Below are 24,741 nucleotides of genomic sequence, written 5' to 3'. Positions count from 1 at the left end.
TGGTCGGCCCGTGTGTATGCACCATATCAGCTCTCTTTGGTAGTGGCAGGTCTCATCCCTGGAAATATTAATATCTTGCAATTGCACTTTTATGTAAAAATGCATTTCAAACAATGGGCCTGATTCAGACCCACTCGCGAGCGGCTGTGGGTCGATGGTCTGCACTGAGCATGCGCACGATGGAGGGAGCTCCGTCGTGCACATGCGCCAGATGCGACGAGCGAAGGACTTTCCTTCGCTCGTTGTGTCTGATCAAAGGGGGCGTGCTGTCGATGTTGATTGACAGCACGCCCCCTTTGGTGGGCGTGCCGGGGGCGTGCCTCCCTGACAGGGGCGTTCCTAAGGGAACACCTCCCGTCAGAAGCCGGCCCACTGACATCACTCTGATAGAGCCAAAATCACTCCGGGCCTTGCGGTTGAAAACCTCAACCGCAGGCTCCGGCTCGCAGTTTCGATGGTCGCGATGGTCACGACCATCGCAGCCATCAAACTGCACGCTCGTATAGGATGTGGGTGGTGACCCACAGCTATACGAGCATCCAGGAGGACGCTCCATAGTTATGGAGGACGGCCCTCATTCAGAGCGTGCGCTCTGCTCAGAGCGTACGGCTCTGAATGAGGGCCAATGTAATCTAACATTCACACAGAAAGGTGGCAGGTGTAATAGTGTCCCATTGTCCTCTCACCATCATCGTGCATAGTTAATCTCAGAAAGGGTATCCCGGTCAGTATTTTAGGAAAAGAAAATGGAATAATGAAAATGAAGGGAAGGTGGCTCTGACATGAAAGCACATATTGATCTGCCATGGGTCGTTCCAAGGTACCATGAAGTGGGCACAGTTGTGCAAACAAAGACGTGGTGTGAGTCTTTGCTTTAGGGCGTTTGTAAATGAGCCTTTCTAGCTAGTTATATTAATATTTTGACACGGAACAACATGTAGTCATTTACTACATGTCTTATGGAACAGTAACTTCTTACCAATATTTTTTACATTTCATTTAGTATAGAGCTGTTTTGATCTGAAAAAGATCCTTTTACGATGTTTAAGTAATATTAACATTTTACAAAATACTTTAATTACTGCTAATGCCTGTGCATTTAAAACACTGAGACTAAAGTAATAAATCAAATTGCTTTGTAGCTAAGCTCTTTTTATTTTATTTTTAATAAAACCGCATAAGCTACTTAACTCTTTTCATGCTAATTATATAAAATTAAATCTGTACATTCTTGTTGTATGAAAATAAAATTAGCTCAGACCTCCCAACACAATTCTAAATTAAAGGCTTATGTGAATTATGAAAAGAATATGACCTGTGACCTGTTTGCCTACAGCGAGTGGAAATTACTACAGCAAAGTAGAAATGTTCATTACAGACACCAGTATGACATCCTGACATTCTAAAATGACATCTGCACTTTAGTATCCTGGTCTGGGTTATACTGGTTTCATGTTTTCTAATCTATACTAGTAGAAGTAAGATTAAAAATCTACTTGCTAATACCATTGTTCTCGGAAGCATAGTTAGTTGACATTGTCATTCTAATGAGTGTGAACACAGAATGCTTCTAAGCTAACTGCTAATAACCGCAAAATCGTCCTTGGTTTGTCATAATAGGAGTCTTATGCATATGACTACTAATGAACGAACATTAATTATTTTTCTTGTAAATCTGCATACTCAAACTTCTTTTCATCTTCACGATCACCCCACCACCTTCTTTTGGGTGTCCAAAAATATAAATCCTTGCCTAATGGCATTTTTCTGTTCTTAGGGCTGCTATCTTCTCCACAGTCAACACCAGGGAACATGGATATTGGCAGGTTGGCAGAGCTGAAACGGAACGGAACTGGGGGCAGCCAAGAGAACAGCACAGTTGACTTTAGTAAGGTACGGAAAGCTAGGTGGGAAATAGATGCAAATATTTAAGATTATCTCTCTCCAATTTATCTGTCTCCAGGGCTTATTGCATCTCTCCCTATAGGTTTCAGTAGTTTGTCTCTACTAGCATCTACTTGGCAACTTTCCAATGGTGCCTTTCGTTAGATTGCATATGGGGAGATGAGGAGGGTGTGTTATTGTGAATCGCATGATCACAGTGTTGTGCAGTTGGGCCATGCAGTCACGTGGGGAGGTCCCGGATACTGTTCTACTCTCCCTGGAGTTCAGGAGTCTCACAGATCTTCCAGGAGAGTAGGCAATTAGACTACCAGTTTCTAACTAGCAGAGAATAGGATTTGTAGGTCAATATATGAGGGTGGTTCAATAAATGAGGTAAGAAGACCTCTCACGTGTGTAATGTTCTCTATTTCAATATAATGTTCTACCAGTTCAGAGCAGGTAGACCACTGCTTCCCCTCACAGCCACTAAATTGCACTTCATATCAGTCATACTGTCCCAACATCAGTTGTAAGATGGTGGGGCTAGCAGAAACCTGCTCAAACATTGAGGTGCTTAGTGTGATCAGATTTCTGCGTCTAAAGGGCACATCAGCAGCTGAAATTCATCACCAACTTGTCAAGGTGTATCGTGATAACATCATGTCACGGAAACAAATTTGGATTTGGTGCACTGCCTTTGATAATGGCAGGACAAATGTTGAAGATGAGCAACAATCCGGAACGGACGAATGGCCAGGTAAAACCACCACATATGACAATTTGTGCCGCATTGAAGGTCTGATTCAGGAGACAGTCGCATTCAAGTTAGTGATATTGCTGACTAACTCAACATCTCAGTGGGTACTGTGCACAACGTTGTTCATGAGCAACTGGGGTACAGCAAAGAGTGTTCACGCTGGGAACCAAAGCAACTCACAGAAGTTTTACAAAACCAATAGCATGGTATTGATTCTCGTGCACTTAGCGAGGTACCATGAGGAGGGAGTGCAGTTCCTACAGCGTATTGTTACAGGCGATGAAACTTGGGTGCATCATGTGATATCGGGGACGAGGCAAGCATTCATGACATGGAAACACACATCGTCCCCACCTTCAAAGAAATAAAAAACAACTCCATCAGCAAAGATGGTCATGGCCACCGTGTTTTGGGACCATAAGAGTGTGCTTCCTGTTGATTTCCTCACCAAGGGAGATACTGTGAGTGCTGTCCACTATTGTGGCACATTGAGCCAGTTGCGGAGGGCAATTAATCAAAAATGACCTGGGTTTCTGCAAACAGGCGTATTGCTGCACGATAACGCCAGGCCACACCCAGCCAACCGTACACGTGAGTTGTTAGGGGGCTCTATTTGGGTGGGACTGGACCAACTTCCCTACAGTCCTAACCTGGCACCAAGTGATTTCCATTTCTTTGGACCATTGAAGAAGCACCTGGGTGGAAAGCGATTCGCAACCGACTGTGAAGTTCAGCAAGCCGTCATGTCCTGGCTTCAGGCGCTTGATACTGATTTTTTTCTATGCCGGGATAAATGCCTTCGTGTAACGTTGGAACAAATGCTTAGACATGTATGGAGACTATGTGGAAAAATAACCTGTTCCAAGGCCATACTATTGATTATACGGATATGTACGAGTTGAAAAATTTACGCAATGAGAGGTCTTGTTACCTTATTTATTGAACCACCCTCGTATATGTTAATTTTAAAGTCTTTAACTATGTTGGACACCTATGCAATTTGCTGAGAAGTTTATCTCATTCTCTGAAGCTCTATATTTACACTGCAGTGATCCACACTACAGTCTACACCTATGCTTGATGGAGTGCTACTAGCTGATGCATATCATAGGTCTTTCATCTGTTTTTGTGTGCTTATTTGGAATTTTGTATTTTAAAAAAAAGTCACAAATAAAACCTATGGAAAAAAATCCCTTTGTCCTTTGCTTAACTTGAAATAATATTAAATATGTGATGCGCATGTGATCTGCTGTAGATGATATAGAAGGTAATATTCCATCTACTGCACATTGTCACAATATACAGACTCCATGTTATTATACGGAACTTTCAGAAAACATTTTTGTGATCGGTGGAACACCCTGCCCAAAATGTTATTTTGTACTCAGGGTCTCATTCAGACCTGCTCGCGAGCGCAGGACGCTCGCAAGCGGGTCGATGGTACCCAAATGCACATGCGCACGACGGAGGGAGCTCCGACGTGCGCATCCGCGAGACCCGGATAGCGACAGCCAAGCTGTCGCTCCGGGTCTCGCACCAAAGGGGGCGTGCTGTCGATGGTGATTGACAGCACGCCCCCTTTGGTGGGCGTGCCGGGGGCGTGGCTGCCAGACGGAGGCGATCCCATGGGAACGCCTACCGTCTGGGTCCGGCCCCACTGGCTTCACTGTGATGTCTGATAGAGCCAAAATCACTCCAGGGCTTGCGGCAGCGAGACCCTACCGCAGGGTCTCGTCGCAAGCCCGATGGTCGCGATGGTCTTGACCATCGCGACCATCATCATGGACGCTCGCATAAGCTGTGGGTGGTAACCCACAGCTATGCGAGCGTCCAAAAGGCTTCTCCAAATTTAAATAGGACTGCCCTGATTCAGAGCGAGCGCTCTGGTCAGAGCGTCCGGCTCTGAATCAAGGCCTCTGTCTGCACGAAACCTAAAATTTCGTTTTGGGTGGAATTCACAAAGATTAAATTTTTTTTACTTACCTTGTGTCACTGTATCTGTCTTTGAACACTGAAACATATTCTTACAAATATACTCTTATATCATAACTGTCCATTTTATATTGGATTTAAAAAAAAATGTAAATAAGAAAATTGTGATTGATCTGGCCATACTTTTTTCTTGCTGTAAACTGGACTAATCAAAACATTTGAACATTTGTCTTTATGTAGCAGTGACCTTAGCATTAGCTTGGAAGTATATATGCTTACATGGGACAAATGAAATAGCCTGCAAATTGCAGGCAGCTGGAAGATGTTTGTGCTATAACTTCTAGACTTAAAACATCATTTTTTTTAAACGTTAAAACCAACCTGGTTTAAATTTAGCGGCTATATAGCCAAAATGTTGCAGCAGCCTGCAGCTCGTAGACTAATTACATTTACCCACATGTCTTATATAAGTGGTAATCAGCTCTGGTTGTATGATGAGCGGTACCATATGTCCCACAAAATGTAAGTGTAAAATTCTACTCATTTTAAAGACCTGTGTGCATTTTTATAACTTTCCACGGATTAATCATGCACTTGTTATACAAACACTTTAACCCGTCACAGAAAATGTGTTATTCGCACCTTTTTCTCTCCTTAAGCATTCATTCATTGTGTGCCTATGTCTCTCTACCCTCGTGTAGTGTGGTGTCGTAATGATAACACTAGATGTGGGTAGAGCAGAGATAAGTTACTGTACTGCGATAACTATACATACAGTGGCTATACGGTTATATTCACATTTTACTTTCCTAAATCATAGGACGGTATCCAATTAGCCCCGAACATTGTTTGGGCGCTAATGGATTTTCAGGGGCTGTCCAATTAGCCCCGAAGTCTGGCCCAATGCTGGCATTTATCGGGGATTTTGTTCCAAAAAATTATCCCCAAAAGTGACTTTTTTCTGCCAACGCAATGGCGAAAACAAATAGGTCCGTGAACTTAACAATTAGTATAGTGTGAAATTTTTTTTTCCAAAAAACAGTGACTATCTAAGAAAAATCCCTGTTTTTTGCCCCCGAAAAAATATCGGGGCTTCTGGATACCGCCCATAGATACTTTATGTATTTATTAGGGAATTAATAAACAAAAAAAATTTAGTCACATAATTTTTTTTATTACATAAAACTAAACATACTATAACAATATATACAGTAAATATTCATTTCTGACACATTCTCCGAAGATTTGCTTATCTATTAGTAACTGTCAGTAGTAGATGCTTGATTTACAACAAAATACAATTTGAGTTGTGACTAGTGATTAGTTATCTAACTGGAGGTCTTTAAATGGTTGGTTAAGCGAACTCAAAAAATTGTAAAAGATCGTAGTTTATTCAGTGAACACTAAAATTTTATATATAAATTAGATGTTTTTCTATACCTGCATTTTTTTCTCATTGTTCGCGAATAAACTCAGTTTGTTATTGCTGTTTGTGTAACATTAAAAACATGGGGAATTATTTAGTAGCATGATGCAGAGAGCTTCGGTGTACTGTAGTCCTTACAACCAAGTCATCGTTGCTTTTCACACTCTAGAGCACAGGTTCTCAAACTCAGTCTTCAGGACACCAAACAGTGCGTGTTTTCCAGATCTCCTCACAGAATCACAAGTGAAATAATTATCTTCACCTGTGGATCTTTTAAAATGTGTCAATGAGTAATGAATACACAAGTGCACCTGCTAGGTGACTTGGAAAACGGGAACTGTTTGGGATCCTGAAGACTGAGTTTGAGAAACAGTGCTCTAGAGTAGTCTGAATAATGAAAGCTGATATCTGTTGATGCTGAAAGAAACCAATCAGCTTTCATTAGTCTGGCCTCACTAGACTGCTAGATGTTTGATTAGTTGTTAAGGACAACAGATACTTTGCATCATTTCATTATCCTGCTGCAACCAGGTGTTCCTCTTGCACTGTTTAGCTATGTCCTACTTGTTGATGGGACTTCAAACATTGTATTGTCCTCGAGTTGGCAATACATTTATGACTGTGTTCATGTTTCTGTTTGGCCCTCTCTTTCCCCCACCGAGGAGCAGGATTATGACTCTTGGCACTGTAATTGTGGCACGTTTGTTATGGGACGCAAAAGGTCTGCTGTAAGTTCTTGCAGAAAGCCATGTCAAGTGCAAATCATGTCACATTGTTTTCTGGTGAATACTCATTTGTGCTGTAGTCCCAGTTATTATACACATGTGACCCAATCTTTCACTGAATCCATATTGTTTTCAACAAACTTTACAAATCAGTTTTTATAGCTACATCTTTCAATGGCAAAACGCCTAAAGAGTAGCATGCATATTGTGTATAATATTGACACTGGGTTGTATTTGTTACTTTTTAAATATTGTCATTTTATTTGTTGTTTTTTAGTAAATGTATAGTCAGTGTATATTTCCATATGTGATTGGCGAGTATATCTGTCACTGTAATATATATATCTTTTCTTAGTGAGTTTGGTTATCATTACTAGAACAATGGAACTTTGCTGACGTTCTGTACAGAATACAAATTACATTCATAATCTAGAAATATATGTAATTATCAGTTTCATTTAAAACTTGTAATAAAGAATATAAGATTACTATCACAAAACATCTAAATTGATGTAATAAAAACAAGTGTAGCAGCTGACAGAATTCTCCATGGTGAAAATGACTACCACTCCAAATTCACTATTTATTTTTTTCATGTATCGCTATGGATTGGAGTTGCCAGCTTCCCCTCCACAGGTGTTTCATCGGATAATATATATACATTTTTCTATATTAATTGCAGTCTTTATATGTTGTCTTAGGTTGATATGAACTTCATGAAAAAAATCCCCCCAGGCTCTGAAGCATCAAATGTTTTAGTGGGAGAAGTAGAGTTTCTGGATCGCCCCATTATAGCCTTTGTGAGATTGAGCCCAGCTGTTCTTATTACTGGTCTTACAGAAGTACCAATCCCAACAAGGTATTTATTCATTGACAGTTATTTATATGGCATCAGCATAATCTGTTGTATTTTACAGGGTGACAACATATAGGATTCTGTAAGTCTTTGATTTTGTTATTTCATGCATCTCTTTAGAAGAGATGTAGTTACCATCCTGCCGGTCAGGATTCCAGCGCCAGAAGCCTGACCGCTGGCATCCCAATGGTAAGTAAGTATGAGTTAAGGGGAGATTTTGGGTTAGGCGCTAGGGGGAAGGTTAGGGTTAGGCTGCAGGGGTAAGGGTTTGGGTTAGGGTTAGGCTGCAGAGTGGAGGATTAGGGTTAGGTTGCGTGAAAGGTGGGTTAGGGGGAGGGTTAGGGGTATTTGGCTCTTGTTTTCCCTGTGTCCTGAAGTAGATGCCCACTACCATACATAGAATTGTTTGCATTACTGATTGCTTGCTCAGCCAAACTATTCACTTTCAGCCTCAGGGCCCAATCAGATATGAGGTAGGGTGGACCAGTGTTAGCTAGATTGCAGATCATTACTACCAGGGGATGAGCACCTTGGATAACTGTCTATATATGATTAATTACAATATACATTGTTGCTTTATGAAAAGCAATGCTAAATTGGACTGTTCGAAATTTACTATGCACTTTTTGTTTTATGATCTAGCTCTCTGTTGTTTCCTGGCATCGTAGCCAATTGCCAGCAATAGAAAGCCATGGCAGCAAATGTTTATGCAGAGTGTTTTGCCGTGTCAGATGATGGAAAGTATTATTTTCACATATATATATTTTATATACCGTGCATGAGATTTTAGTAGAAAGATACTAGTTGGGTTGCTTAGAAAGAGGTTTCAGTATTCTCCTGATCATAGACAACTTCCTGAACTTTTAGGGGCATATTTAATAAAGCTTGGATAGAGATAAAATTGGAGTTAAATAACACCAACCAATCAGCTCCTAACTGTCATTTTTCAAACACAGCCTGTAGAGTGACAGTTAGGAGTTGATTGGTTGGTGCTATTTATCTCCAATTGTATCTCTCTCCAAGCTTTATTAAATCTCCCCCTTAGTGTGGGAAAGGAGTGAGACACTTCCGCTCCAGCACTAAAGGCATCTATGTGATGTAAAATCAATTACACATTCCACATTTGTGTTAAACATCTTCCCAGCCAAGTGGACTTTTATCAGCAACTGCAATCCATAAATCAATACTGGACTGCCTTTTATCTATGCAAAGTGTCCAAGCAGTCAGCTAACTCAGTTTAAATTCAGTTGTGTTCTGCTCTTATCCTCTGCACAATGGGCTGCACTTCCAGATGATGCTTTTATGCAGGGTAAATCCACAGTTTGCTCAATGAGGAAGCCAAAGTACATTTTACCTATAATTAGTGCAGTGTTCTCTCTCTGATGCAGGATCTATTGGTTTATCTTGTTCTTCACATGAGTGTGGTACAGGTTGAGTCTCCCATATCCAAATATTCCGAAATAAGGAATTTTTTTAGCATGACTAAGATAGTGAAACCTTTGCTTTTTAATGGTTCAATGTACACAAACTTTGTTTAAGGCACAAAATTATAAAAAATTAAGTACAAAATTACCTTCAGGCTTTGTGTATAAGGTGTATATGAAACATAAATGAATTTCATGTATGTACACAAAAAATTTGTTTAAGCCACAAAATGATTGAAAATATTGTATAAAATGACCTGCAGGCTGTGTGTATAAGGTATATATAGCACATAAATGCATTCTGTGTTTAGATTTGGGTCCCATTCCCAAGATATTTCATTATGGTATGCACATATTCCAAAATACGGAATATTCCGATATCCAAAATACCCCTGGTCCCAAACATTTTGGATACGGGAGGCTCAACCTGTAATAACTGTCTTATGGCCTTAAACAGTGGTAACTAAATGTATCTGAGCCCTAGTGCAAAATTCCCATCTCCCATATAGTTTCATAAAGCAAAATATTGTAGTAGATAAAATTATCTGATCTTAAACTACTGGACACTGCTAGTGCTTGCTAACTAAACATGCATACTTGTGTCAGCATATCTGACATCAATCAGTAGTAGCCACGGTGGTTCCCAGGAAAGCTGGTCACAACACACAGTGTCTCTTCTACCAGGCAGCCTGCCAGTTAATCAGTTATGGATTATGAAATTACACAAATATTTTGACAGATAAATAGTTTTAGATTGTGATAGTGATCAATGTAACGTAAAACTAACTATATATTGCTCATTCGTAGTAAAGAATAGTGTGAGCTGCATATAAATGGATTCGGATGACAAATGGTAGTTTAAAGTGAATCACACTGTTCTAGTTACTCATACAGAGGTGCATATAAGAGAGTGGTAAAAGACATCTGTATTAGAACAAACAGTAAAGGCAGCAGGAGGCATGGGCAGTACATAGTTTATTTTTTATTACTTCCATGTGAGTAAATCCATTGAATACAATGCTTACAATTATTCTTAAACAATCAGAAATCCTATTGTCTGATGATTGTGTTAATCCTACACTTATCTGAACAGGTTTCTGTTTGTATTATTGGGTCCAACTGGAAAGGCAGCACAATACCATGAAATTGGAAGATCCATAGCTACACTAATGACAGATGAAGTAAGTGTTTTTTTTCTCCTCAGAGTAATTTCCTCAGTCTGCTCTCACAGTGACATCAGCATGACCCAAGGAGGGTTTAGTCTACTTTCAGTAAATGTGGAATTCTCTGCTGTGGAAAGTTGTGCTGGTGGGTAGGAGGAGGAATTATTTAGATTGCTCCATCACTAATAGGGGGAACGCAGACAGTGGCTGACACCACCCTCTGGAACGCAGCCATTTAGAACAAGATTAACTCTTCTTGCTCACTATACCCTTCATAGCCTTAGGTGCCCCCCAGCTTTCGTAAATCTCGCACAGGAGGTGGACCTTGGTACTATTACTCGATCTATTATGTTAAAGGGGAAAACATAATAGTTATTTGTTGTGTATAGTGCTGAGAGTCTGCAAGCTATAATTTCCTGGCTCTACCCTGTGGCCTTTCCTCTGCACCTGGGGTATTAAATGAGGCAGTGATTTCCATGATGGTGATATTGCATCTCTACATAATGAAGATCCCATCTTTGGACAACCTTTTGGAAAGACCAGACTTGAGAGCTAATGATTTCTATTTTCAACTAATTATACAGCTTCTAGAAAGTAATTGATGAAAGGACAATTAAAGTAAAGCATCCCTGATGGGTTCATCCAGTGTCCTTGGTGTGTGTGTGTGTGTGTGTGTGTGTGTGTGTCCCGTCTCCGGCACGTGCACTGGATGTCCCCCTCTCTGCATATGGCTGCGCACATACAGACTTCCAGTTTGTGTATCTGTTTCATACATTTCCACTAGACTAGAAATAAGAACTGACTGTTAAAAACCTGAAAAGCTTCAGAATGAAGCTACTTTAAGTAATTTTCCTTTGTGATTTGGAAACCTTCTTTCCTTCTGTCATTGTGACAGCCAGACAGGTTTCTGACAGGCTCCACTTATAAGTTTTCATGAATGAAAAGCAGTTCTCTATAGAGTATATTACTATCCAACCTAAACTTAGAGGCCTTCCTCTTCCCTTTGTTGGTCCAATGGGAGGGTTGCCAATTTCTACTCAATCTGTTTTCCGAAGATTTAGAAGAACTGCCGATTGCAGACTTTATGTGGAGGTTGGGTACCAGTTCTATATAGTCTGGCAAGATATTAGATTAGTGCAGTAGGGCCAGTCATGGGGTGTGAGTGGTGCATGTGTATAATATGACATCTTCGTCTTTAGTGCATAGTTGGTGTGAATGCATGGCTTTTGGAATACTGCAGTGCAGTTGGTACTATGGGGATCATAGTGAGATGGCAGTTTTTTGGTTTTTCTATTTCAAGTTCCTGCCTCCTAGAGGATGGAGCTATCCCAGCATCTGTGTCATATTATATGCCTCAGAGTACAAGCTTTAACAATAGGTGGGGAAAAAGTGTTTTGTTTTCCTTATTATTCTTAATATAATAAAACACTTTTTAAAATACAATCTTTTGTGGTTTCCTGGACAGATATTCCATGATGTTGCCTACAAGGCAAAAGACCGAAATGATCTTCTTGCAGGAATAGATGAGTTTTTAGACCAAGTGACGGTCCTACCTCCTGGAGAGTGGGATCCAACCATCCGTATTGAGCCACCAAAAAGTGTTCCTTCCCAGGTCAGAATTCTGTTTTGTTGTGGTGTTTTATCCTTGGGTGACTGCATATACTAATATGTCCTATAGGGAACTGGTCACCCGGATCTGGAATCTCATTTCAGTTATTTATGAAGTTTTGTGCATTGTGCAGTACGTATGTCAGAAAATGGGATTCCTACCATGACCCTGATAGCACAGAACTTGTATAGTAGCCAGAATCTGCTTCCAAGTCAGGCTGCATAATGACTATTGTCTCTTCCGGGACAGAGAAGGCCATTGTATAAATTACATGGGAATAAAGGACCTAGTGAGACTGATATGTATATGAATGAACAGAAAATACCAATGAAAAAGCACAATTGTCTTTCATTCTAGATCTCTTACGGCCCATTGTTGAACCTGAGCAGCTCTAATAGCTGCATTTCTGGATTGTTTTCTCTTGCAGTATTCCTTAGAGCAATTGCAAGAGTAGAACAATCGTGTGCATTGCACACATGTTTGGTGACATATTATATAAACCATATTAGGAATGTCACGAATAATCGCCTACACATTTACCAAAACTGGTGCTGGATCCAACCAATCAGACTTTACATGCTATTTTCCAGTGCAGCAAATGTCACATTGTTTGCTATTGGTTAGCTTTCCTGAATGTTTGATCTGAGCAATTGCTAAAAAATATCTCTAAATTCCATCAGGAGAAGCGCAAGATCCCGACTGTCCCAAATGGCTCCACACCAACAGGTGAGACGTTAAAGGAGGAACAACACCATACTGGTCCAGAGCTTCAAAGAACTGGAAGGTGTGTATCTAACTCAATTCTAATTTCATTATTGAGGTCTTTATTCATGTTTTGATAGTTCTGGGGATTAGATATATGAAGGATGTATCACAGGAAACATTCAGTAGACTTTAGCTTTGTGTTTGCATAGTTGCGTTAACTGAGTTTTATTTTAACATAGTTGTGAATTAGTATCTTGAGAATTAGTATATTGATTAAATAAATATCTTGACTATAAGAAATATATATCATGTTTAGAATGACAATGTTAAATGAAAGACCAGCATAAATCTAAAACAAAATAAAATCTGACTTTAAAGCAAGATACATAGAGCATATAAATCTGTCTACACTTAGGAGTATATTTACTAAAAGTTTGGGTTTTTAAAGGAGATGTTGCCCGTAGCAACCAATCAGATTCTAGCTATTATCTTCTAAAGGGGCTATATAAATGTTAAGTAGAATCTGATTGGTTGCCATTGGCAACATCTCCACTTCTAAAAACCCGCACTTTAGTAAATATACCCCCAGTCTTTTTAGAAATAGTCTAAATATCTGTTAAGAATGCACTGTGTGTGTTGTCGTTTTCTCTGAAAACATTTAGCTGAATTCACTTTATGGTGAATTTCTGCTAGAATGCCTGTTGCCCTAGGCATAGGAGCCAGCTCTTTGGGTGCTGGAGCACATGCAATATTTGTACTGTTGCTTCCACTATTTATGTCTGTGTATGCCATATTTCAGTCACATGGGTGAAGGTGGTAACGTGACTGCTCCCAATCATTTCAGAAAGTTGGCTCCTATGTTCCTAGTAATCATTGACTTCCATGTTAAGGATGTTCTCGGTACACACTAATGTGCTGGATGGTCCTGGATGCACTTTGTGGTTCCAGCAACACTTTGTGTATAGAGAACACATTCACTGTAGATCAATGATGTCTAGATTAACAGCTGCTCACTAAGGGTTTCATTTTATCTTTGTGTTAAACAAAGATAAAAGCGGTAAAGTCACAATGTTGTTTTTTGTGGAGAGGTTGAGTATCAGACCTTAATAAAACAACATGCACATAATGCATTAGTGTTTGCACATAATGTTGGATCAGTGCCACTAACTGAAGTATAATTTGACCTCTGTACAGTTTTACTGTTTGTACTTCAGTAAATGTGACCTGAAAAGGATGCACATTCTGAATTAGGGCTTATATTGACTGTACCTCCTTTTTATACAAGTATACCAACTACATCAGCCACGTTTCCTAAGAACTTGGTTGATGTAATTGACAAGACACGGCATCATATTTGTAGCTGTCATGTTCTCAGAAATTCACTGGTACTCATTAGAGGGTTGCTTGTATGTATTGCTGTTAATGGGAAATGATCATGTTTTTATTATTTTTGTAATTTTTTTAAAGGCTTTATTCTTGCAAGAACAACCTCTACATACACAACCCTAGGAAATAAATTCACTTACAAAAAACCCTGCCTTGTTCACCCCACAGTAGATCCATCTCTAGAGCTAGGCTAATGCTGGGTACACATTGTCTGACATATCGACCATTCAATTAAATGGCCGATATATCGTGTTTGCAACGACCAATGTATACCAGTGATATGTCTGTGAACGATGTCGTTCACAGACATATCGGTTGGCTGTGCTGCACACATATATCTGCAGATATATTGGTGTATCTTACTGTGGGCCTGATTCAGTAAGGATCGCTATTGCGATTGCAATAGCGATTAAGCACGCAGTCTGTCTGCAAAGATTTGCTAATGATTGCAGATGCAATGCCATATGCAGCCTAACATAAGGACACCCACCTCACCTTACACACATCCGTAATACTTAGTAAAACTTCGAAACCATTGGTAACATCAAGAACAATCGGAGCCTCACGCACACTTGCACAATGTCTGACCTTACTCAGAAATTGCTAACCTCATCGCACGCAGTGGAAGGCCAAGCTGCGTATGGCGTCGCAGTGGCTAATTTATGCATGCCCTCGCAACAGCGTTGAAATTAATAGGCACGTCTGTGTTTTGACAGCTCAACTGGGAGGGCGCATGTAAATGTCTGCCCAGTTGTGACGTCAGTCACGACGAATCGGGCAGGCTGTCTGCAGAACACATGTTCTGCACAGACTTCTGATAAATCTGCAGATTAGTCGATCTGCAGATATATTGGTAAGGTGTGTATCATCCTTAAGGCCCAGAGCAACAGGGTATAGATCTAGGTTCCTATTTGAGTGCTGGTCAAGCACCTCTCAGTCTGCTTTCAATGAGTCCATTGATTTGGATCCTGGGCACATTATCAATAATGTGAGCATTGTTTTGCATATACAGAAGTCTGTCTTCTGCATTGAAGTTGCTACAGGTATCCAGCAATATCATTGTGATGTTACCAGTGAATTCCTACATTATGTGGTGACCCAAATTTGGTAATCCCTGAATCCCAGCAATAAGAGCTTGCAATAGGGATCTTACATCAGATAGAAATGTGAGATGGGAAAAAAAAAGAATAATCAATTATTCTGACGCATTTCGTGTGGTGTCTTAAAGTAACTACTGAAGAATCATGGGAACATGTTTTGGTCTTCCCTCCTGCCATTTCACAGTTTTTTTCTCTATACATAGCCCACCTCCACCCCCCAAGAAACATTAACAAATTCACAAGGGTTGTTTATTTTTTATATTTTATCTGACACAATGCTAAATTTTTATTATATATATATATATATATATATATACACACACATATATATATATGTGTATATATATATATGTGTATATATATATATATATATATATATATACATACATACATACAAACTCGGAAAAAAGAGCATGACCTTTTCCCATTAATATGCATATTCATGATATGTGGTTTTCCTGCATTTTGTTGAATAATCATGATACTAATTTTTAATAATTGTAAAATGTATGAGAGTGCATAATTAACCTATGTTGCAGATACTTTTCTTTAGGGAGTCAGCATAGTAAATTGTGGGAATACAGAAACTTTTGCCCATTTTTATATAAATTGACATCCGAAGGTTAATACTATTTTAATTTGGATTGGAAAAAACACACAAGGCTTGAGGAGATATCCGCCCATACTAAATATTCCTCTACTTCCAACTGGCAGAACAGAGGATGAGACACTCCACCCCTGGCACCTGTGTAATTGGTTTGAAATTAAGCTACGCCATCCAATTAGTGCTCTTCTACACACAGTGTGTCAGCAGCCTTGAAATTCAGTATTCTGCTGCCAGATGTAGCAGAAGTATCAGGTGGCCTTTGCAGAGGTACCCAGGAGTGAATATCTCCTGTACAGGAGCTTTTTCTGGATATCCAGCCCTCTCCTGTTCTGCTTGTTGGTTGGAGGGTGGTTTACAGCTACATTTTTAATATGGGTGTACATGTCCTTTTAGTTAGGAAGCAGAACAGTAACTAAGAAAGTAGTGCTACTCCTGCAGTGTACAGTTTGACGAGTTTCATCTCACCTATTTAGGCTTTTTGGTGGTTTGATGCATGACATCAAAAGAAAAGCACCTTTTTTCTTGAGTGACTTCAAGGATGCATTAAGCCTGCAGTGCCTGGCCTCCGTTCTTTTCCTATACTGTGCCTGTATGTCTCCTGTAATCACTTTTGGAGGTCTCCTGGGAGAAGCCACACAAAACAGAATAGTGAGTACAAAAGAAAGATTGGTAGTGCCCAGGGCTCTTTTTCTTAGACCTTCCCATGAAGGTGTCCTTGTGCATTTGTCTCACGTGTTCATGCTTGATCCAAAGAGTCTACCCCACAGTATTTGATCTTCCCCACCCACTCACAGCTCTGACACAGTTTGGGGGAGACCAAGTGAACAGAAGATGCAAAGTTTGAGGTAAAACACTTTTATCCCTGACGTGAGAGTCTTAAAAAGAAATGGGGCCACAGCGATCTCCACAGAGTGCTACAACCAGGCAAAGTTTTTATTGGTATTCTTTTTTTTCTTTTACACCTAGGTATTTTTTATTATCTGGAATAAGTAAATATTTTCAAAAACAATTATTTGTCATTTTCTGTCCTAACTAATAAGCTCAACTACAAAGGCTTTTCTTCCCACAGCGCTCTTCATTTCATGTACATCTGTAGTCTGCACAGAGTAGAGGCATTGATTGGGAAGGCGTAAACATTATTAGTGCTTTTAAAGTCTCTAAGAAACAGCGGCATCACTGATGCAATTCATGACCGATATTCGTGATGTACTCAGGTCTCAGCGATGCCGCTCGTGTTTTAGTGAATTGATACCCTACACTTATATTGGATCAGCGCACACAATATTTTCTTCTACTGTGTTCAGATGATAGATGCACATTCAATCAATAATGATATTGTATGTGGTCAGGTAACTAGAGGGTGACGCTCTCCAGTTGCTTCATCACATGTTCAGCTCTTTAAAGTAATTGTTGAAAAAGCAATGAAATATGTGTAATCACATTTTCTTTTTACAACAGGCCAGTTATTACCGTATTGGTATATTTATGAACACCAAAGCTACAAATTTTAGTGTTTTTCTATAATTAAATCTACTAGAATCCAGCCAGGCCCATTTGGTATGGCAATTCATTGCTCATCTATCATTTATGATAACGCTTTGCTTTTTCTAGCTAGCATCAGTTGTGCAGCTGAGTGATGTGATTGCAATTATACAATGTTAACATTCATTGTTTGACTTATTTACAGGGTGTAGTATTCTTATGTTCAAATCTTTTTAGTATTAGTGTTTTGATTGTCATATAATCTTATTGTTTATACAATATTTTGAAAATGGCAAATATCAATTTGCCTTCTATGTTTAGTTAGGAAGGTGTTACAAGCGTATTGGTGTAAAAGGCCTGTGGTTCACCAATTTGCTGTCCTGTTGCAGATATAGAAACATGAAGCAGAACTCTTTGTGTGTGGTTATCATCACATGACTCTTAAGGATACAACTGTTACATATAGTATACTATATATGGGATTAAATATTTCTATCAGCTGTTAAGTGTCATTATGTCAGTATGTAGTAATGCTATTTTAATTTAGGATCATTTGTATTTATTATAGATTTGATGATAGGCAATTTACACAAAAGAAAATATACTTGTCTTGTTTTCAGGTTAAACACTTGTGTGTGTTATGTTTAGTGTGATTTGTGGTTGGCTGATTCGTCTTAATTTGTTCCTGTGCTTGTATCTTGTTACTCTCTTTATTTACTGTACGTGATTACTGTAGTACAAATATCACAACCATTTATTTTATTTATTTCTCCTAAACAGAGTGCAATAGAGTCTCTTTTTGGAGCATCGTTAACTGGCATTGCCTATTCTCTCTTTGCTGGACAACCTCTTACCATACTGGGAAGCACGGGACCAGTCTTAGTTTTTGAGAAGATACTCTTTAAATTCTGCAAGTGAGTGTGATTCAGCTTTTTTGGCTCTGCTGCTCACAAACCAGTTTTACAGCCTATTTTTCAATCATTACATGAATGTAATTGTTAAGGAAACTTCACTAGCAACACTCAAACAAGCAGAAGGTGTTTTAAAGTTGTTGACTTGATCAGTGTTCATTAATCACAGCTATAATCTAATTAGTGATGATAACAGCATTGTACTGTCTAAAATAAATTACAAAAATACCAGTCAAATACCGTACACAAATACATGGGGATATTTAATAAACAGAATTATCTCATTTCTCCAGCATAATGGCTGGAAAATTTGATATTTATGTTTTCTCCATATTTAAGCACAGTGAAAAGTATGGATAAATCACTGATGTCACAGACTTTTCACTGTTTCCTAAACACACACCCTCCCCCATAGAATCTAATGGGGGTTTTCTCCTGGAGATATTTTTATAAACTGGAGAAGAGATATTTATCTCTTTTTTTTTAAACAAATATATCCATCTCCAGATAGTGATAAGTAGACTTTCCCCTTCAGTACCTGAGCTATCAGCACTACATTCCCATACACATAAAATGGGCCTCAGTACCAGATGGGGATAAGTAGCTTTTCCCCTCAGTACTTGAGCTGTCAGCACTATATTCCCATACACATATAATGGGCCTTTGTACCAGATGGTGATAAGTAGCTTTTCCCCTCAGTACTTGAGCTATCAGCACTATATTCCCATACACATATAATGGGCCTTTGTACCAGATGGTGATAAGTAGCTTTTCCCCTCAGTACTTGAGCTATCAGCACTATATTCCCATACACATATAATGGGCCTTTGTACCAGATGGTGATAAGTACCCTTTCCCCTAAGTACCTGAGCTGTCAGCGCTACATTCCCATACACATATAATGGGCCTCAGTACCAGATGGTGATAAGTAGCTTTTCCCCTCAGTACTTGAGCTGTCAGCACTATATTCCCATACACATATAATGGGCCTTTGTACCAGATAGTGATAAGTAGACTTTCCCCTTCAGTACCTGAGCTATCAGCACTACATTCCCATACTGTAAAAATGGTATAGGTGGAATGGCGCTAGAAACACATTATGGCATAGAAACAATGTAATCATAAATCATTTTATAAATTGTAAGATTGCAATAATATTGGTACAACAAAAGGAAATAAGGTATAAAACATATACAGATAAAATCGTTTCTCTGCGATAATAAATAGATGAATGGATGAGAAGAAGTATCCTATAACAACTGCAACAGTGTTACCAAAAATTAAGTATGGCTACTTGAAGCTTCGTGCAAGCAGGGAGTGGATCTCCACAAATTAATGGTTATTAAAACCAATATGCGGCCATAAGGAAAAGTCGTGGTAGGGTATCCCAAAAGTGTGCCAATAGATGGGTCTGGGTGGTAATATACCGCTTTCAACAGTAGTGGCTCATGCTCACCCCTCGGACGCGGAATGCAATAGGTCCAGAATAGGATGCGGTGACAGCCCGGAGTGGAGACCGGCTGGTACACGGCTGGAAGTGCTGATGTCTAGACAGCAGTGCGGAGATACATGCGGGAGCACTGCAGCTGTAAACTCTGTGGTCCGGGACACAGCGGCGTGCGGTCACCAGCGGGATGTGGCCGGACTCAGCAATGAAGCGCCTCTCTCCGATAGTGGACGACCGGACTCCCAGTGATCTGTGACTCTCTCCAGAGAGATGTAGGCGGCGTGTGTTGATTCAAAGGGCTCGGCCGCAGCCGATAGTCCGGTCCTGTGATGACTCAAACAGGACACAAGGTGGAAAGAAAACCGGGCTATGTATCAAACCGCTGGCTGGAGGAGTGATGAAATGGTGGGGTACTGGTGCAGTAGGTAGAATAAAAGTGGTCTCTGTAGTCCTTAACGCATGTAGCAGCTTCACTGCATGTAGCAGCTTCTTCAAGAAGGCAAACATTCCCATACACATATAATGGGCCTCAGTATCAGATGGTGATAAGTAGCCTTTCCCCTCAGTACTTGAGCTGTCAGCACTATATTCCCATACACATATAATGGGCCTTTGTACCAGATGGTGATAAGTACCCTTTCCCCTCAGTACCTGAGCTGTCAGCGCTACATTTCCATACACATATAATGGGCCTCAGTACCAGATGGTGATAAGTAGATTTTCCCCTTCAGTACCTGAGCTGTCAGCACTATATTCCCATACACATATAATGGGCCTCAGTACCAGATGGTGATAAGTAGCCTTTCCCCTCAGTACCTGAGCTGTCAGCACTATATTCCCATACACATATAATGGGCCTCTGTACCAGATGGTGATAACTACCCTTTCCCCTTCAGTAACTGAGCTGTCAGCACTACATTACAATACACATATAATGGGCCTCTGTACCAGATGGTGATAAGTAGCCTTTCCCCTCAGTACCTGAGCTGTCAGCACTACATTACTATACATATATAATGGGCCCTGTTCAGAGGTAGATGCAGTATTTATGGCCAATGTTTTACATCCGCACGTGCGTCTGAGTCGCACTGCGCATACATGGGGATTGTTACGAAGAACGAATATAGACGCAGAAAGAGGCAGTTTTGGGGGCATTCCTGGGTTGTCACAGGGGGTGGCTAGTCAGATGCAGGCGTGTCACGGCCAGCGACTGCATCTAAAGACACCATTACTCCGGCATCGGCGGCCATGTTCTGACGGACATTCTGTGCCTCCATAAAGCTGCTCTTGTGTTTATATTGCTACCGATGGTATGTTGGTGAGGGATTTTGTGATGCAGCAGGTGGGTGTCTCAGTAGGACGCCCATCGGTCGCTCCATTAACATAAAGTCGCAGTCGCGGCTGTCAGTGCGTCCACCTTTGAATCAGGCCCAATATATCTGTATCGATAGATAGAGACATGAATGTGTCCCCACAAATTAGGAGTACAGAGACCCCATTAGTACAAGGAAAATGAGGTAATCCACAGATTTAAAAAAAATATATAAAAGTTTTGGAAAAATTAAGGCATAGTAGTTAATTTTATATATATATATATATATATATATATATATATATAAATATAATGTGCACATGGCCGGGTACCGCTCCAAGATCCCTGCCCACCCAGAAGCTGCCTGTCTTCCTCGTCCAGGGAGGGAGGCTGCACATGCACAGAAGAATAAAACATAAATGTCGCATCAGCACAGATGAGCTCGCTGGGACAGGCTGTTTTCGCTTCGCCTGTCCCGGGAGCAAAATTCAAATAAATATGGCGAAGTTTAAAAAAAATTCAAATTAAGAAGAGTGAAAATTATGTATATTAAATAGCCCCCTTAGTACCCATATATATATAGACATACATTTAAATACACAAGATTCAAATGCCATACAAATACTCAAGCTGCATATATGCTAATATATATGATCATATAACATCATTTTAAACATACACAAATGATACACAACACACTACAGAGCGTATAAGTAAGTTGATGTAAATAATATCATTATAAGTATAATATGATTGTTTATAATAATAATACTGGACATTTCTTGTCTTAACGTCAGAACTTGTGAATATGGCAATCAGTTAAATATTATATCTAATTATTATTATCCTTTATTTCTACTTCAGGGTCCATAGGGTATCCACAGGATACCTTGGGGTATAGGTGTGACGTCAGTCGCAGGGCACCAAAGAGTTAAGCTTTCAGCCTCCCAGGATGCACTAGGTCCCCCTCCTATACCCCGCCCCCGGGCCAAGGCACCTCAGTTTAGTTTGGTGCCCGGCCGGAGTCGGGTGCACCTGTTGGAGTGGGGGCTAGAAGAGCCCCTGAAGCTTTTTCTTCATGCAGCTGTGGCTGCACATCTGGATGAACAGCATGGACAGTCAGTCCTGACGTCCATGCTGTCTTCCCTACACCCCGCCGGTACCAGAACGCCGGTACTGATCCGGGGATGCTGGTGGGCATCTGGGGTCACAGCTAGCGGTGACCCCAGATGCTCCGGACCATGGCCGGATTCAAGGGGGACAGAGGTAAGCAGCGGGGTCCCGCGGTGGGTCCCCGCTGATCACATGGTCCTAAGTCCCCAGGCAGGGGGCTCCCTGGGGACTGGCTGCAGCGTGGAGCCAGGCGACCAACCTGCGCTTCCACTACCCCCTGGGACAGCGGACCGCAGCAGAGCGGTAGCGCTGCGGCGTCCCAGGGGTTAAATGCATGCCAGGGGAGCGCGCCTTCCCTGTCTCACAGCCGGCGCCTCCCCCGCTGCACACAGCCCTCTCTGCATGCTGCCGACTGGTCCTGTGGCAGCGCTCCTCCCCCAGGCCAGCTTCTCTCTGCTCCTCGGCGGCCATCTTCTCTGCAACGCATGGTGAACGCTGCTGGAAGTCTGGAAGGAAGCATCGTGGTCTGGGTTCCCCCGCATACCTCTCCTCCGCTGTGGCTCAGGTCTGTGTATGCTGCGCTGTGTCCTACCAGGCCCTGTGTCTGTGTAGTTGAGTGATCAGCGCTGTTAGTGCAGGAATTGTTATTTCTCTGCATTGTATGTGACTGTGCTAGCGCTGCCTGTAACTTTTCTTCTCTAAACTGTCAGCTTTATTACTGTCCCTGTTCTTTCTGCTAAAGCCCTTGCGGTGCGGTGCTGCAGGGTGGTCTCTCACCTATTTAATACTTAATTGGTGAGAGAGGTCACATACGTGGTGCCATCATGTCTGAAAGTGATTTTCCCCTCCGGCTACAGTGTACCACGTGCAAAGTACCGTTAGCGGAGGGGGAGGGTAGCGCGGAGGGCCTTTGCCGGCAGTGTTTGTCCATGGCGCGGCCTATTACGGTTACAGCACCGGTACAGGAGCTGCCCTGGGCTTGTTTCGCTCAGGCGTTAACAGCTTTAATGGGCCAGTTAGCTCCGCAGCCCGCGTTTACTCCGATGGGTTTGTCCCAGCAGTCTGTGGTGTCGTCACCCATGCAGGGGTTCCCACGACAATTGGTGGTACCCCACAGTCTCCCTATTTCCCCGCTCCCGGGTTCTCAGGAGCCAGCGTGGGTTAACTCCCTGACGAGTTCTGTACAGCACTTGTCGGATGTGTTGCAAGGGGAGTCTGTGATGCGGCCTCATAAAAGGCCGGTGGCGTCTCTGTCCGCTCCTTATGAGGATGACGAAGGGACGTCTGATGATGGGGAGATTCTGGATCCTTACGATCAGGAACCTCTCCATACTAAGGACGCTGATGCTAAGTCCAGAGTATATATTCCTGGACTTATTCGGGCGGTCCGCACAGCCTTGGTGATTGAGGACGAAGTTCCCCCAGCGGCTAAATCTAAGTATGCCTTTTTCAAAGATGTGAAGGGCGATGCCACAGTCTTTCCTCTTTCGGGTCAGTTGGTGGACCATTTAGAGGAGGCGTGGAAACAACCTGGCAAAAGATACCAGCCGCAGAGACGCCTGGCGGTGGCTTATCCGTTCGCGGATAATTATTTTGCTAAGTGGGAATCCCCTCCACAGGTGGATTCTCACGTGACCCGTGTTGTCCGTAGTGCCACATTGCCGATGCCATCCATGTCCTCCCTTAAGGATGCTACGGACCGCAAGGTAGAAATCTGCCTGAAGTCCGCTTATTCCCTTGCAGGGGGGGCAGCACGGCCGGCTATGGCCATTTGCTGGGTTGCCAGAGCGATGGAGCGCTGGGCGGATTCATTAGAGGCTTCTTTTGAATCCGACTGTCCAGCCGAACAGGCGGAGTTGATTGGCAATCTCCGTGATTCGGCCACCTACATCAACGAGGCGGCTCTAGACATTAGTACTCTGGTGTCTAGAATTTCTTCAGCAGCGGTAGCTGCTCGTCGCACCTTGTGGCTGCGATCCTGGAAGGCGGACGCAGATTCTAAGAAAGGTCTGGAAGCGTTGCCGTTTACCGGAGAAGTTCTCTTCGGTCCGGATCTGGATAAGATTGTGGCCACGCTGGCGGCAGCCAAATCTGCTTGTCTCCCGTCGGCCGCTGCTCCTTCTGGTTCTGGACCATCGTCCTTTCGGTCATCTAGGGCCCAGGGCAGGCCCAAACCACAGTCGTTTCCTCGACAGGCTGGCCCTAAGAAATCGGTCAAGCCCCGGAAACAGGCATGGAGTACCAGACGTCCGGCCCCCAAGCCAGATGACAAGCCTGCGGCCTGACGGTCCGGGTCTCCCCTTGGGGGATCCCAGGGTGGGAGGCCGCCTGCTGCAGTTCTCCCGGTGTTGGTCGTTCACTAAGACAGACACTTGGGTTCTGGAGGTGGTCTCCCACGGGTACGCCCTCTCCTTCCGGCACAGACCCCCGGCTCGATTCTTCACCACGGGTCTACCATCAGACCGGAACAAGGCTACGGAGCTGCGGAAGGTATTGCACACTATGCTCCAGGCTGGAGTTATAGTGCCTGTTCCATTCTCCCAGAAGGGCCAGGGTTTCTATTCAAATTTTTTTTTTGGTACAGAAACCCAATGGGTCATATCGTCCGATTCTCAACCTCAAAGCACTCAACAAGTCTTTGCGGGTCCCGAAGTTTCGGATGGAGACCCTACGGTCCATCATTCTGGCGCTGGAACCTGGGGACTACATGGTGTCATTGGACATACAGGACGCTTACCTGCATGTCCCTATTCTTTTGCGCCATCAAGAGTTCCTTCGGTTTGCAATCCGCAGCGACCATTTCCAGTTTCGGGCGTTACCTTTTGGCCTGGCGACAGCACCACGTGTTTTCACCAAGGTGATGGCGGTCATGGCGGCTTCTCTGCGGCTGCAAGGAGTCCGC

General features: G+C 42.0%; 1 protein-coding gene across 6 annotated transcripts in view; it reads left to right on the top strand.

Moving 5' to 3' along the window:
• The window catches only part of SLC4A7 (solute carrier family 4 member 7), a 175,977-nt gene that overhangs the window by 120,118 nt on the left and 31,118 nt on the right, over window positions 1-24,741 (top strand). For all 6 annotated transcript variants that reach the window (XM_088462750.1, XM_088462749.1, XM_088462752.1 and 3 more), the window contains 7 exons: window positions 1,778-1,893; window positions 7,426-7,583; window positions 10,098-10,185; window positions 11,633-11,779; window positions 12,457-12,560; window positions 16,048-16,222; window positions 17,837-17,970. In XM_088462750.1, coding sequence (XP_088318876.1) covers window positions 1,778-1,893; window positions 7,426-7,583; window positions 10,098-10,185; window positions 11,633-11,779; window positions 12,457-12,560; window positions 16,048-16,222; window positions 17,837-17,970 — 922 coding nt within the window. The remainder of the gene's footprint in view (window positions 1-1,777; window positions 1,894-7,425; window positions 7,584-10,097; window positions 10,186-11,632; window positions 11,780-12,456; window positions 12,561-16,047; window positions 16,223-17,836; window positions 17,971-24,741) is intronic.

This window comes from Taudactylus pleione, unplaced genomic scaffold (genome assembly GCF_031769625.1).
Source record: "Taudactylus pleione unplaced genomic scaffold, aTauple2 ptg000053l, whole genome shotgun sequence".
Lineage (NCBI taxonomy): Eukaryota > Metazoa > Chordata > Amphibia > Anura > Myobatrachidae > Taudactylus > Taudactylus pleione.
Note: the sequence above shows the minus strand (reverse complement) of the source record. Positions and strands in the feature narration are given on the sequence as shown.